Source organism: Corvus cornix, chromosome 2 (genome assembly GCF_000738735.6).
Source record: "Corvus cornix cornix isolate S_Up_H32 chromosome 2, ASM73873v5, whole genome shotgun sequence".
NCBI classification, from domain to species: domain Eukaryota; kingdom Metazoa; phylum Chordata; class Aves; order Passeriformes; family Corvidae; genus Corvus; species Corvus cornix.
Window position 1 is genome coordinate 89,829,706 of NC_046333.1, and position 15,201 is coordinate 89,844,906.

The window sequence follows — 15,201 nt, forward strand, 5'->3', positions numbered from 1 at the left end:
AAAGTCAGACATGCGACTCACTACCATTTAATTGCTCCTTTAAACCTGTTATTACAATGTTAACTGGCTTAAGTATATATCGCTCCCTTTTATTGCCTTGATGTGACAAATTAAAACATACACTCTGGAAGCGGCATTCATTTGCGGACGTAGTTGCAGGAAAAAGGGAGCCGGGCAATGTCAAACCTGTCAGGATGAATTAATTTTAAAACTTGCATTTTGCACTGCAATTCCCAATGCAGTTCTGTTGCACTGGGAAAACATTTTTATATATAAACGTATAGCTGTTACATATAATATCATATACACTTATTCCACCTCCCTCAGAGCTACCGTAAGACGGGCCCCATCGCGCTAATAAATAAATAAATAAATAACTCAAACAAAAAAATACCACCCCTTTTGGCTCTGAGACCTCTCCTGACGCTAAATTAAGTAGAGGTCTAGAAAAGCGGGCAGGGAGGCAACGATTCTACCTCGGCTCAGCGCCACACACCTCTGCGGGGGCGTGGAAGGGGAGTTTTCCGTAGTTACCTCCCCCAGGCTGCCGAGTCCCAGGCCTGGGGAGGAGGGGGTTACCCACGCCCCAAGACCCTGGAGCAAGGCGGCAGCCACGGTTCCTGCGGGCTGCTCTTCTGCTGCTTTTCTTCACGATGAAGCTCTGCCGAGCTCCCGCAAGGAGGGGGGAAAAAAAATAATTTCTTGCTTCCCCATCCGCAGGGCTGAGGCGGGTTGGGGGTCATTTAAACGCACCAGGCTGCACCTCTGCCGCTCCGAGGAGCTGAAGCAGCCCCGCACTGCGCTGCCCCTTCCTGTCCCTGTTCCCCGTGCATCCTGCACGGGCTGCGCGGGAGCTCCACGGGCTCCAGGTGAAGCCCCTTCCTTAGAACAATGGTGAAGGCATTGATTCCCCCAAACAAGAAGTATGCAGTTTCATTCTTCTCTTTCCCCTCCTCCGCTCGCGGGAAGATGTCAGGGGGTTAAAATGTCCTGCTCGCCCTCTCCCTTGATCTCGGGGAGAGAGGTAAGAGTTGCTGGCACCTTTATGGGACTCAGACCTGAGGCGGCTGTGGGGAAGCGTCGGCCCCCGCTAACTTTGATCGGCCTTATTCATCCCAGCTGCGCTCTATTTGTTTGTCATTTCGCCTTTTTACTCCCAGAATCGTTATTTATGGTCTGAAAAGTGAAATGAGCACTGATTTGCCTTTACATGGACTCTTTGCAAAAAGGGGGGAGACATCTCCTCCCCTCCCCCTTCCTGCGAGGGGGGGCTGCCAAAAGAGAGGGAAAAACCCCCTGTCTCAATCATTATCAAATCAGCTTTGAATTCATTACTCCTGAGCATTAACTAATTACCAGATCAGAGAGAAGAAAAAATAAATATCCCTTTAAATAACTGAAGGTAATTATAACCCTGTTGTTGACACTAACGATTAATAATTGATCAGAAGTTATACACAATAAATTGTCAATTTATCTCCTTATAAAAATGCACATACTTATTTTTATTTTATTTCCTAGGCATTCTTTAGGAGCCCGAGCAACAACAGTATCCACACAGCCGCCACGCGAGGAGCAATAGGACTTTTTTTTCCCCTGCACAAATATTCGAGAGTATTTTGAAATCCCCCATCACGGATGACACAAGACCGAGTGGAGAAGCGACTTTTTCTGTCTGCGTGCGTTCCTGCCTTTCCGAGGGCGGCTGGGCCGGGCTTGACACCCCCCGCCCTTTCCTTTCAGTCCCTAAATCCCGAAAGGATCTAAGTTAACGGTGGCCACCCCCGAGGCCGAGTGGCCGCGTCCCTCACTTTTTGCTCAGGGAAAATGCAGCTGGCTCAGTCGGGATTGGATGTGAAACGGTGACATTATTCCATGAGTCACGGCAGGGGAAGGGGGGCACGGGTCTAGGCTGCGGGAGCCCGGGTGTCACCTCGGGCAGGGCGCTTACAGGTAAAACACTCCCCCAGAGCTCGCCTGCCTCCAGGTCGCTGCCTGCAGCTCCGAGCTCCCTGCGTGCCAGCGTGTGTCCCGCGGATCGCACTTTCCCTCTGTACTTTCAAAAAAATTGCTTCAGAGACGCCGAGTAATAATCAGGGATTAGATACGTGGGTACTTTGACTGTGCACTGTGGATCCCTTTGTCTTTAACTTTTTTTTTTTACCCCTCGGTTTTATTTCTTTAGAAGCTGGAAACATACCTAAATTGTTAGTTACTGGATTAAAAACAAAGGGGTGAGCACCACATTACTTTATGTGGAGTATTACTCTAATAACAGTATTTTTTTTTGCCATCATTATTAAGTCCCTACAATGGAAAGGCTCTTTTCGACTACGTGGATCGTGGGAAGCTTGCCTAAGTACCCGAGATATGTCTGAACACAGAAGGCAAAGAATCGACCTATATATAAATTCTACCTGGGATTTTTGGGGGGTTTTGGGTTTTTTTGTGGGGGTGGGGTGGGGAGGGGTCGGTGGTAGGGGTGGTTTGTATGTTTCAAAAGTCAATAAGCAATAAAACCCTCCCGGTATTGATTACATTCCTGCCATGGTCTCTCAGACGAGCGCTGAGTCTGAACCGCCTTCAAGTGAGATTGTAATATGTGACGGAGCCGGAAACTTTCAGTGGTGACAGGGTTGTGTTTTTTTCCCCGTGAGGGTGGACACGGAGAGGCCACCACGGAGCTGAGCGGAGCGGGTCGGGCCGGGCTGCCTCGCTCCGCTCCGGGCTGGTCGGTCCCGGGCCACTCCCGCTCCTCGCCGCGGGGCTGGCGGCCCCGCCGTGTCGGGAGCTGATTGATGCCCTGTTAGGGAGGTGGGTGCCGTCAGGTAGGGCTGAATCAGACGCTCCACCTTACAATTTCTTTCTTCACCTGAAAAATCACCCTTCCTTCCCTCCCCAAAACCTGAAGACCACCTCCGCGAGTAGAAATTCGTGAGGGCAGTCCTTTTTTGTTGTGTTGGTGGGTTTTGTTACTTTTTTTTTTTTTTTCCCTTGCGCCCTGCCTCTCTGTTACAGGGGCTGAGCAAGTCGGGCGCAAATATGTCACTGGAGCAGGTAGTGAAACGCAGATGCCCATTGCGCTTAATATTAACTTTCCCCTTAGCCGGGCCCTGGTGCGCAGCAGCAATTCCCATGTCTGTCTGTCTGTCTGCTGCTTGCCTGAGCTGCATGTTACCTCCGTTCCCACCCCTTCCCCTAGCCTCCAGCCAAACAAAGGTGGGCGAAGCTTTTTTTCTGCTCCTAAAGGCAGTTGGTGAGCAGCTTTCCTGGAACAATAACTCTCTTATTGAGAACAAATGTTGACATTTGCAGGGAGGGAGGAAAAAAGCAGCCCAGGAAGTGTAAAGTGGAAAGCGACCCTCTTCCTATTTGACGACAGCGCCAATTCCACCGGGATCCCACCTGAGATTAAAGCCCGAATTTCAATAAATCAGCTCTAATGAAACCTCTGGCCCCGAAGAGGGAAGGGTTTGCCTTTCCCGCTCCGAAATGAGCACAGGAACGAGGGGCGGGGGCTGGGGAGAAGAGGGAGTAAATATAGAAAAGGGTGTGAGATTTTAATCCCAGGGGCCTGATTAGCATCGTTATGAAATAAACCATACACAAAGTGGTGTGTTTTACCGTTCATCCCTCTTTCTTGCTACATTGAAATAATCACATTGTTTTTGCCAACAGTCTAGCAAGGCTACACTTTCCTCCTGCTTTCAATTTTGATTACTGAATTTCGAATGATGTTGAATATGCAGTTCTCGCCCATTAGTTTCTTGTATAAAAAAATAAATTCATATGCCAAATCATTTCAGTGGCGCCCATCTGCATCCATGAACCGTTTGTGAATTTCTCAGAGGATGAGAGAAGTCCATTGGGTTTTACATACATAGTGAATACTTGAAAGCGAGTTTTCCGAGTCTTTCTACTTTTCTTTCCAGAAAGAAATCCAGGTCTAAATACTAGCAAGGGTGGGTAGATTATGGAAATCTTTTATAAGTCTTTGGGCGTATAAACATCAAAGGAATGTCGTTAGCCTTTTTTAATCTCTGCCACAGCTTTTGGTTTTTACCAATTGAAATGTACACTTTGTGTCCAACAGAGACCTGGGACGTATAATGTGGGTGGTGGGGGCTCATGGAGTAGGAGCAAGAGTGGGGGAAAGAAAGTTCAGGCATCTCCCCTGACATAAAACGTCCCTCCATAAAATCTTCCTGGACTGCACAGTAAAGACGGTCAAGGATGATTATAGTAAATATTTGCAATCTTCATCATATGCTAAACTGGAGGGAAAAAAATTAATTACTTCTTAGCTGTTTGCCTAATTGTACTACACACTACATGCAGATACAATGGCATTCTACCTTAATGAAAAAGAGGATGTTACAGGAGCAAAGAAACATAATTCCACAAGCAGCATAAGAGTATGAGTAGGCCTTCAGCTGCAAAGATCTTCACTGCTTTAGATTTAGCTGGATGGATCCCAGAGTATTGCAGGAAAACATTATTAATTTCTGCCCTTTCAGCTAAAAAACACACGCGTTTTCTCAGTCAGTTAGATGTCTTTATAGGGGTAAATTACAAAAGGGGGGTGGGGGGGTGGGTTGCAAGGGAAGATGGATCATGGGAATTGTGTATATGCATTCAAGAAAAACAGCTTCCTTTCCCCCTATTTAATATAATCACAACATATTTCCGGACTCCAGACGAGCAGGGCTCTTTATCCAGTTAACATTCCCAAGGCTGATGCCTGAAGTATCTAAGATCACTTTCAAATGCCCTTTCTAACAAGACCTGAGCAAGAGGCCACTAATTTTCACTGAACAAAAAGCCACTGGAGAGAGATCCGTTTGTCAATATCAACTGGTCCAGCAATTTCCCATCTTCAGACACATCAGCCTATCTGAGCTGGCAGATGTTTAGACAAGATTTTATAAATTGTTCAATATCAGACCATAATGAACCCCAACTGACCATTCCAAAGCAGCTAAAAGCATTCAGGATCTCCCCTGCTGGGATCTAATAATGCTCTCACGCTGGAACATTATTAATCATGGAATAAAATAGATGAGCCTCTTGAAATATAAGTGTATGATTGATTAAAGGGCAATCTAAGAAGCTATTATTCTTGTTTTATAACCGTAAGTTATATTCACTCAATTTATCTTTTGGGGAAAATAAATGATTGTTCGTTTCTTTTCTGAAATTATATTATATGAGGATTCCCATTATTTTACTAAAAATTAAAATTATAAGTTGGCTAATTTTATGATTCAAATCAAAGCAGATTTCCAATGTAACTGCAAAGATATGTTTTACTGATATAAAGAGGGAAAACCATAAAAAAACCCAAATAGGTACTGGACTTTTAATCTTATTTTCTTTTCCTTGCATATTTTAGCCAGAAGCAGAAAAAAAGTAATTACAAGTAAACCATAGCTGATAATAATTTTTCCCCTAGAAATAGTGAATTTAAAGAATGATAACTCAAATAAAGAGCTACTTCACACCAGTATAAACAGTTTGTAAGAAACATGCATATGTTCCCATCACCCTTTCTACACATATTCATATATATATACAAATATGTATTTGTACATATGTGTCTATTTAAAGCTTAAGTATAACGGAACAACCCAGAAGGAATTAATTTATGCAAAGTATATATTTGCAACATATTTACATTGCTTTCTCATTTTATGGTCTTAGCTCTACTAGTGAAATTAGAACTTTCCTCATTTTCCAAATAACAAATTATTATTTTAAGGGAAATGAACGAAAAACACAATGTTGTTGCAGACTAGTCTGTTTTTATTTACAATTAGAGATATAAATTAGTAAAGAATTCTTGTTAAACAACCAAAGATTGTATAACCATCAACGTTTCAAATAAAAACCAGGCAAAATTTATTTACAAAAAGTTCAGATTCCATTGCAATACAACTTGCATAAATTACTAGAAGCTTTATATCGTTACAAAAATAAATATCAAATTTGTTTCCACTTTGTAAGGACTCAAGTTCTCCAATCACGTCTTTATTATCTCTACTGTATACATCTTTTACAAATAAATTTTACAATAAATCCTATCACACCTATCGAATAGATACCGTGGCAATGAAGTGATCAATTCAAGATATCCTGAGAAAAACAGATCTGTTTTCAAAAGTCACACATACATTGGGGAAACTATACTATACCAGCAAACTCACATATGTCCAACAAAATTCTGGTTTAATAATTAGATTCTGAAGATTTAATAGTGCTCTGTGGTCTTCTTTTATACAGTGGCACCAGATGTGATCCGGATTTAGAGATTTGTTATATATATTAGCTCGGGGAGAGATGATGGCTTGCTGACTTTTTTCAAAGCAATTGTGACACCTACCTGTGGACCAAGGAAAAAACCAGATCATCCAAAAATCCTTCAATTAAACTCTAACACCATTAAACGGGGTGGGCGGGAAAGGAAGTAAGGCAAAATTCTTACTCGTCTAATTTGTTCTAACAAAAATAAAAGTTAGTTGAAAAATATCGCCAAGGCGATTTTTTGTTGCTGTTTATTTAGCTCTAAATAGCGGAAGTATTCAGAGTGCCTTTGCTAGCTAGGCAAGAGCCAAGTCACAGATAACATAACCTTGCTTAAGATTCATGTCGTTCTCTTACAATTGTCCCTTTTTATTTTAAATACGCAGTCACTGCGTGAAGCCCCACTCAGGATGTACAATTTTAGCACTGCCACGTGAGCACAAGCGCTCTGTTTTTAAATAACAATACCTTCAAAGGTATTTTTTTCCCTAAAGATTTATTTCCGTAATGTTTAAGTAGTCCCTACGCTTTGCCTTACACAAGCAAAGAGTATGCAAAGTGAGGGAACTGTCTAACCTGACTTGAAAATTAAGACAAACTCCAGAAAGGTCATCATAAGAGATTTCCGAAAACAGCAGAAAAAACAATGTTTTACTTTGTGATCAAACTCTCAAGTAATGAAGCAAGAAATTAACCTTAAGCAAGTCTAGAACTGTGCAGCCCGTCTCAGACCTGATGCCAAATGATCAGTGTAATAGAAAATGTTCTCACTTACTTGCATTGCTGTGTGATTGCACTTCTATAGGTATGGTTGTACTCCTACTGTGCAGACTTCAGTGGCATCTGTCAAAATATAACCGTCAGTTAGTCACAGGACACAGCCAGCTAACTAGATTATACAGTCTGTGTAGGTCCCAACCCTCACTGGTGCAGAATTCGTAGCTAGATCCTTTAAAAGACTAGCCAATATTTTATATTTGCCTGTATCTCGAGTATTTTTGTAGAATAAGATGACAACCATATTAGTGCAAAACATTTTCGAAAAAAAAAAACCCCAAACGAACCAAGAAGCAACCAGTTACAAAAAATGTTACGCTCGACGTAATTTCACGTCCAAGGTCAGCAATTATCTGAACCCAAAGCTGAAAAAAAACCCGTGAGAATACTGGAAACAAAGAGAGTCAAACCAGTTTGTCAGGAAAAAAAATTACAGGCAATGACACCAATGGTCTCCGGATAGCTTTGTGTGTAGTTTCCCTTTTTTAAAAAAAGTACTTTTTAAAGCTGCGCCTGCAGCCTGTGAGACTGATCTAAAAGTCACCTTTTACATTTCCTCTCGCGGTTCTTAGGGGTAGGTACCGATAGGATGGCGACATGCCGGTTTTAATCCCCATATTATACGAGTGCCCATCTTCGCTCTGGCAGCGGTGGCACTGAACTCGCTGTTTTCTCCAGAGAAGGTTTCAGTATTTACAGCTCATAGGGGACGTCTACGGGTCGGGGAAGGAGGACGAGGGAGAAGAGGGAAGAAAGCGGCAGAAACAAGTCACCTACCTTTCTTAGAGTCATAGCTAGAGGGCCTGTAATGTTGTTCTAGCTGGTTAGTGATCGTTTTCAAAGAGTCACTGCTCTGTTTGTGGACAGAGCTGGCATTTAGGACAGTCTGACTTAGTCCCTCGTTTGAAGCCACTGCTGAGGAGCTGTATCTCAGGATTCCCTGGCTCTGCAGAGCGTTAAAGTTCCCATAGTTTGTATAATTGCTATAAAAAGGTGAGGTGTAATAAATATGCCTCCCCAGTAGGGAGGAGGGCGAGTAGGCAGCGCTGTGCGGGGCGGAGGCGGGGGTGGCCGAGGAGAGCGGCGCAGCCTGGCAGCCTTGGCCCAGGGTCTGACTCTTGAGGTCCGAGGTGGCGATTTCGGCCAGAGACCAGAGCTTGGGCTTGCTGGCCGGCGTCGGGGGGCCGGGGGAGGCGCGGGGGCCCAGCGCCGCCTTGCTGGCGCTGCGGGCGGCGTCGGCGTGCGGGTGGCCGAGGAGCGGGGCCTCCACGGCCGCCAGCGGCGAGGAGGTGGCGGGCTTGGCCGGCGGGTCGCGCTCCCCGCCGCCGCCGTCGTCCTCCTCGATGTCCTCGTCCTCATCCTCGTCCTCGTCCTCCTCCTCCTCCTCCTCGATGTCCTCGTACTTGTCTTTGCACTCCGAGCCCGACTCGCAGAGGGGGTCGCCCGCTCGGCAGGGCAGCTTCTCGCCGTCCGATTCGGCGGAGCAGGAGTGGTCCGTCAGCGAGTCGACTTGCAAGCTGATCCCTGCGGGGGCCCGCCGGGCACAGAGAGGCAGTCAGGAGGGCGGCAAAACAGAGTGGGAGAGAACGAGCCCGGCCGCCACCGCGCCACCGCTGCGGGCAGGCGGGCTCAAGCCTTCCCGGCCTTTTCCCATTCCGAGGAGCATCCATCCCCACGGGCTGGCTCCTCCGCGGCGCCCCCCGCACCTCCCCGCTTAGCCCCTCACGGCGCCGCCAGCCGCCCCCCGCCCGCCTCGGCCACAGACAGTGAGCGGCGACAAGCGACCGGAGCAGCCGGAGGCGACGGGACGGGACGGGTTTGGGGGTCGCTTTTGTTAAATGCCGCGCCCCCGCTCCTACCCCGCTGCTCCGGTCCCGGGGGGACTCGACGGGGCGGGATGGAGCCACCCCGCCGGGGCCGCAGTCACCCCGCGCCTACCTTCGTCCTCCGCGGAGGTTTCGTTGCTCTCGGGCATCTTCTCGGGGCTCTCCTCCTTACTCCTCGCCCCATCGCCTTCGTCGTCGTCCTCGTCCTCGCTCTTGTTCCGCGGGGCCCAGGTCATCTTGTTCTCCTTCTTGAGCCGCCGGCGGGCGTTGGCGAACCAGGTGGAGACCTGGGTGAGGGTCATCTTGGTGATGATGGCCAGCATGATCTTCTCGCCCTTGGTGGGGTAGGGGTTCTTGCGATGCTCCTGCAGCCAGGCCTTCAGCGTGGCCGTGGCGTCGCGGGTGGCGTTCTTCCTGTACGCGGGGTCGTTGAGCTGGTAGGGGTAGGCAGGGCTGCCGTACGGGTGGTAGCTGATGGCTCCGGTCATCCCCGTCGTATGGGCATCGTAAGGGGAGCCCTGGACAGAACAAAACGGTGGGGTTGGCAATTTGTTATTGCTGATAGCCATTAGTGAGTTGTCAAGGCGAGATCGGCGGTTATATTTGTATTTCCCCGGGATGGTGTCTTGTATCCATATTCTATGAGGGGGAGTAGCAGCACCCAAAGGCCATTAAGTTACAATTCCCCCCCTCCTTCCCCCGCCCAGCACACAGACAAGCACACGCGCTTAAAATCGGCGATGTTTTAATCTTTCTGACTAATTTCAGCTCCTTGTAATTGAATATTTCCCAATATAATTTTTGAACCGGGTAGACATTTTAAAGGCCCTACAGGTAGTGTCTTGATATCAACATTTCTCTCAAAGGTTCAAAAGATGTTTCCTTTTTCGCTATAGAAAATACAACAAAGCCGCCACTTAGCAATTCACTGCACTAATGCATTGCAAATCCAATTTGCAAATCAGAAGATATGCACCGTTTCGAATTGTTCAAATGCGATGTAATTAGCATTTTAATTCGCTCTTTAACGTTTAAATTGCGCTTATTTAAGTCTGCATAATGCAAGAAAAGTTGAAGATATTGCTAAGAAACTCGCTAACTTTCAGCACGTCTCTGAACCCCGCAGATCGGAGAGTCACAGGCTCAACATCACCCAGTATCCCGCATAGTTCACAACCTCGCTGCAACTTCCAGCCACTCGCCTACTGCTTCTCAACAGGAAAAACAAGAGACACTCTCAGATCTTTTATATCATAGATCTTTCATACCGAATAAAGACTGCACGACAATTTATGCGCTGTATTATGAACAGACGGAAAGGAAGTAGTTTCCCTGTCACTTTGCAGGGAGACCTAACTACCCCGCTAACATGCTCTCCTAGGATATCGACAGCGGCTCTAGTCTCAAATTCCGGGCACAGGTCTTTGTGTGTACGGACTAGATATGTGTCTGACTCTCTATGTGCGTGTGTGTTTATAAAACTACATAACCATCTAGACGTGCAGTTTATTTATGTAGTTTATGGTTTTATTTATATACTTTATGCACAGAGCACACACAACACGCAATTGCAACTGCTCCTTAAACTAATAAGAAGAAAGTGAAATCCGAAACTGCGGCCACCACGACCATCTTGGGCTTAAGCGAAGCTCACAGATCGCAAACAGATGCTCCTTTTCATTTCCAAAATCCAGTTAAACCATTAGCACAAAACACACCGAAAGTAAATAAAACCACACGGGGATAAAGACCGCAGCGCCTCTAAACACCGACTTAAAAGAGAGAGAGAAAAAAAATTAGGGAAAAGAAAAAGAAGAAAAAGGAAACCCTCCCCTATGCCATCAAAGCGAAAATAAAATATATCTATTAAAAAAAAAAAAAAAAAAAAGAGGAAAACGGGACACACACGAAAACGGAGGAAGAACGGAAGCATCCAACCCAACCCAACTGACTGAGACCATCCGTATTTTCTTAACCAAAGCGCCCTCCCGTCTCCTCAAACCGCGCGGAGAGCCCGGGACCCAGGCCTGCCGTCACCGCGCTCGGCTGGGAGGCGAAGCGGCACCCCGGCCCCGGCCCCGGCCCGCCTCTCCGCTCGCCTCCGCTCCGCTCCGCTCGTCCCCGGCCGGGCTGCGGGGCGGCACGGAGCGATGCGCGGCCAGCGCCGGCAGCCCGGAGGCAGCGGCGGTGCGGGGTGCCCGGTTGTGCGGCGTGGTGTCGGGGGCTGATGGTGAGTGTGTAAGGAGAAAGGCTGAAGATGATGAGGATGAGAATGCGGATACTAATGAAGAAGGAGAGGGTTTCTCTTCGGTAGTTACCATGTAGGAGGGGAATCCCGTGGCGGGGTCTGTGGAGTACTGGAGCGGGCTGGTGAAGCCTGTGGCCGCCGCCTGGGCGGTGAAAGCTGCCGATCCCGGGTAAGGGCTGAACGCCGATCCCGACGAAGACCTGGCCAGCTCCTCGCTCCTGGGGGCCGCCAGCGCCGACGCCCCGTACGCCGGGCAGGAGTACAGAGCCAGCGAGCCGGGGGGCTGGTAGAGGTAACCCTGAGGATAGGACATGGCTTGCACTGGCGTGCACAGGAGCAGGGAGGGGGCGAGGGTGACCGGCCCTGCTGCTGCCGCTGCTCCTGGCGCTGCTTTCGTGCTCTCCCTCTCTCCCGCCCGCCCTCCCGCTCCCTCCCTCCCGCCCTCCCTCTTTCTCCCTCCCTCCTTCTCTCTCTCTCTCTCTCTCCCTCCCTTCCCTCCCCCCCCTCCCCCCCCCGCCAGTTGGCTCTGTGCAGTTATGTAGAGAATCGGAATTGTTATAGGCGCCCCCCCATGCGCACCCGATCAGAATAAAAACAAACAGGAGGGGAAAAAAAGAACCCCCGAAAGGAAAATTAGTAGGAAAGGTCAGAAATCTATCCGGGTGGGGAAGGGCATCTGGGGGAGATGGAAGAGGAGAGGGTTAATAAAAAAAGAAAGAGAAAGAGAAAGGGAAAGAAACAGGAGAGAGTAGGACAGAGAGGGGGAGAGAGAAGCGAGCCCCCGAAATCAGAAAAGTGGCTGCTGCATATGGAGTTCTCCCAGTCAGCCAGCCAGCTCCCCCAGCGCCTGCGAGCCCGTATTTTGGGGGAAGTATAGAGTCTGGAGTGAAGAGTTGAGGGAAGCAGCACTCGAGTTTCCGAGGGACATTGGAAAACAGAGCTGTCCGTCACCGCCGCTCATCTGCATAGCCCGGCGGGCCCGCCCCCTCCCGCTTCGGCCCCGGCCCCGGCTCCGTCTCCTCCCGCGGCCGGCAGGCAGGCAGGGAAGGCAGGCTTTGTAATGCAAGGCAGCCTCTCCGACTGCGAGCACGCTACTGAAGCCAAAAGATGATACTGTTCATCAGCTCCTGTTCGGACTCGCGGAGCCATGAACATTCTTTCGCACACTCTCCATTGCACACCCTCTCTCCCTCTTTCTACAGCCACAGGGGCAACAGAGAAGGATGTGTGTAATAGATATCTGCATCCCCTCCCGCACGCACTCTTCGAAGCGCTGCAGGAGCGCACACGCGTGTGAGATGTGTGCGTTCGCACGCGTGTGTGCGCGCAGGGCCGGGCGCGGCGGAGCCGGGCAGCGCGCAAGGGGAGAGCGAGCACTTGATAAAAGTACTGCCCTATATGGTAGGGAGAAGAGCAACTGCTCAAATCAGCAGATCCAGGATCGCACTGTTCCTGGCAGCGTGAACTTTACAGTTTTATAAATTGCCACAAACAGTCAAGATCTAGTCATGGAGAGCGTTTGCACATGAAGAAAAATAAAATCCCACCATCTTTCTTTTATTTCTATTCTTCGCTGGTGCGTGGGGGAGAGGCCTGGGTGACTTCTTCCGGGGGGCTATCTGCTTTCCCCCCACGCCTTCCTCCTTTTTGAAGATTTATCTCCCGGAATATAGTCTCCCGGAATATAGTCTCTATGTAATTAATTTCTTCTGCCCTCTCCCTTCGGCCCTGGACACTCTTAGCTTCCATCCAGTGCCAGAGCTGCTCCGGCCCGGCCGCAGGACAAAGTGGAAGCACCGCTCTTGTTGTCCTCAGTGCAAGCTTAAATACGCACATCTATGTGCACATTGCTTTAATGGTTAGTCCTGAGCGTCCCTTCAGAAGCCGGCGGCGAGCTGCCCGCACTCAAGCCCTGCCCTCTGCCTCCCGGGACGAGGCGCGGGTGCCGGCGATCGCCTGTGCCGGCGTCCCCATATCGGCGGTGGGGCCAGGGCTCCCCTCCCCAGGCACTCCTCCAGTCCGACAGCCTCGGGGCACGGCGCTGGGCCCTGCCCGTCCCACCAAGCCGCTGTCGGGGGCCGAGGCGTGCTAGGCCGCTCCGCGCATCCTGGTCCGCACCTGCGTCCCGCAACACCGCCGCCGTCCGTGCGGAGCAGCATCAGGGTCAGTCCGGCAGATAGGGACGGGGCTGCAGGTCTGGAAGCTACCGCGCTTACCCACAAGCCCTTCACCTGCAACTTGCAGCAAGTTACCAGCCCAGAATGGCCTCAGTAATATTGTTTAGGTGCTAGGGAAAAAAAAAGTTAGTCAAACTGTGTTTTATTTTCAACATATATGAGTGCACACTTATTCCATACTTAAACAAATGAAGTTGCTTGACATTTACTGCAGAGTTCCTCAAGAGGTACCTCAAGTAGTTTCAGTCAGGTAGGATGGAGAAGATGCTGGGGAATCGGTTGGCCACCGACAGGAGGGGAGATGGCAGTAGCTGAAAAATTGCGAGTGTGCAGAGCAGCCTATTGTTAATCAATTAAACATGCAGCTGATAAAAAAAAAAAATACACTTGGAGAAGCCGTTTCAATAGCTTGGCGCACACAGCGGGGAAAATGCCGTGCTGGAACTACGGTCAAGCCTCGGGATGTGTAAAGTGTCTGAAGCAATCCGAGCTTTCAGCTTTCTTTTTCTATCTCAGTTTTTATTTCTCTCCTTTACTCTCCTCTTTTTCTGTGAAACCCACATACCAGTTTACCCCTGCCGCTACAAGCAGCAGCAGAGATCTGGCCACCAGACACACCGGATTAATTCCTATCTAGATCTATCAGCTGGCCTGTAGAAGAGACAATCCTTAAAAAAGCAGGTGAGGGGGAGGAGGTTAACACCAACAGGTATTTCTTGTCATTAACTCCCGACTTCCTGATAAGAGAGTGATAAACAACTGGTAAACTCAGTGCAACAGATTACAGAAAAGACATTTGCTTCCCTGCTTGGTGATTAATGCGCATATATTAAATAAAAATAGAAACTCTAAAAACAAGGGCTTTATATAAAACACATTCATATTTCAGTATTTCTATGGAATAATCGATATCATGCGACTACATCTGAATAGTCAATTGCTGTGTTCCGCAGACCAATTTCTAAGTATATGAGCTCTGCTTCTGAAAGGAGCAGCAGCTGGAAAGCCGAGAATGCAAAATTAATTATAACATTATAAAGTCATACATGAATCTCTCTAAGCCAACCTGCATGCTTTGCAAAATGTGCTATACTCTGCGTTTTTATTTGGGAAGCTGTTCTGTTTCCAGGAGAAGTGGTGTTTATCTTCGCGAATTGATTGCTTTTAGTTCCTCCTCTTTAATAATTAGTGGAACAATACAGATTGGGAATACAATGGCCGTTGTGTTTACATTATAACAGGGGATTAATGCTATTAAGTGAGTGTTACAGTTATGACCTGGGAAGAGTACTTAAATAAATACCGTAATCCCGGGAGAATTGATGTAATTCAGTTCAGAGTGTGTGTAGATACGCACAGACACACACGCACACACGAGAGATACAAATCTCCATACATATCTACACGCATAGACATATGCTACACACGTTAGCTCTGCGTGGCTATCCGTGTAAAATGTAGGTGCTGGTTTTGCCTCCATATGCATGCCTTTCGTCTATGAGAATAAATTTTTGTGATTTTGGTGTGAGGAATGTTTAAATCAGGAACACTACTCCCTTTCCTCCAGACACATAGAGCAACAGATTATATTTCTGATGTTTTAATTTGTGCAGTCCAAAAATATTGTTTCATATACAGAAACAGGGTTAATTTCGCAATCAGAGATTAATGGAGTAAAATATTATCATTTCAAAGACAAGTTCTTGCGTTGATTTGATTTGCATAATTTTTGTATGGCTTCAGAAAGGAATGGATTTAGCCACTGCAAAGAGCCGGTATGCATTTTATTACAAGTACACCACTAATTTGACTCTGCACAATGTGGAGGACTGATAGCTAGTGGGGTCATTTAAATATAGCTGGCAAAGGCTTT

The 15,201-nt window shown here is 47.9% G+C and overlaps 1 protein-coding gene across 1 annotated transcript; it reads right to left on the minus strand.

Annotated features, from left to right (window-relative positions):
- Positions 1-5,779: 5,779 nt before the first annotated feature.
- Positions 5,780-11,550, minus strand: IRX2 (iroquois homeobox 2). The gene is made up of 5 exons (XM_039549952.1): positions 11,222-11,550; positions 9,016-9,421; positions 7,855-8,601; positions 7,076-7,143; positions 5,780-6,379 (listed from the first exon to the last, which is right to left on the minus strand). The coding sequence occupies exons 1-4, from the start codon at positions 11,462-11,464 to the stop codon at positions 7,100-7,102; spliced, it is 1,440 nt and encodes a 479-aa protein (XP_039405886.1). The 5' UTR covers positions 11,465-11,550; the 3' UTR covers positions 5,780-6,379; positions 7,076-7,099.
- Positions 11,551-15,201: the final 3,651 nt, after the last annotated feature.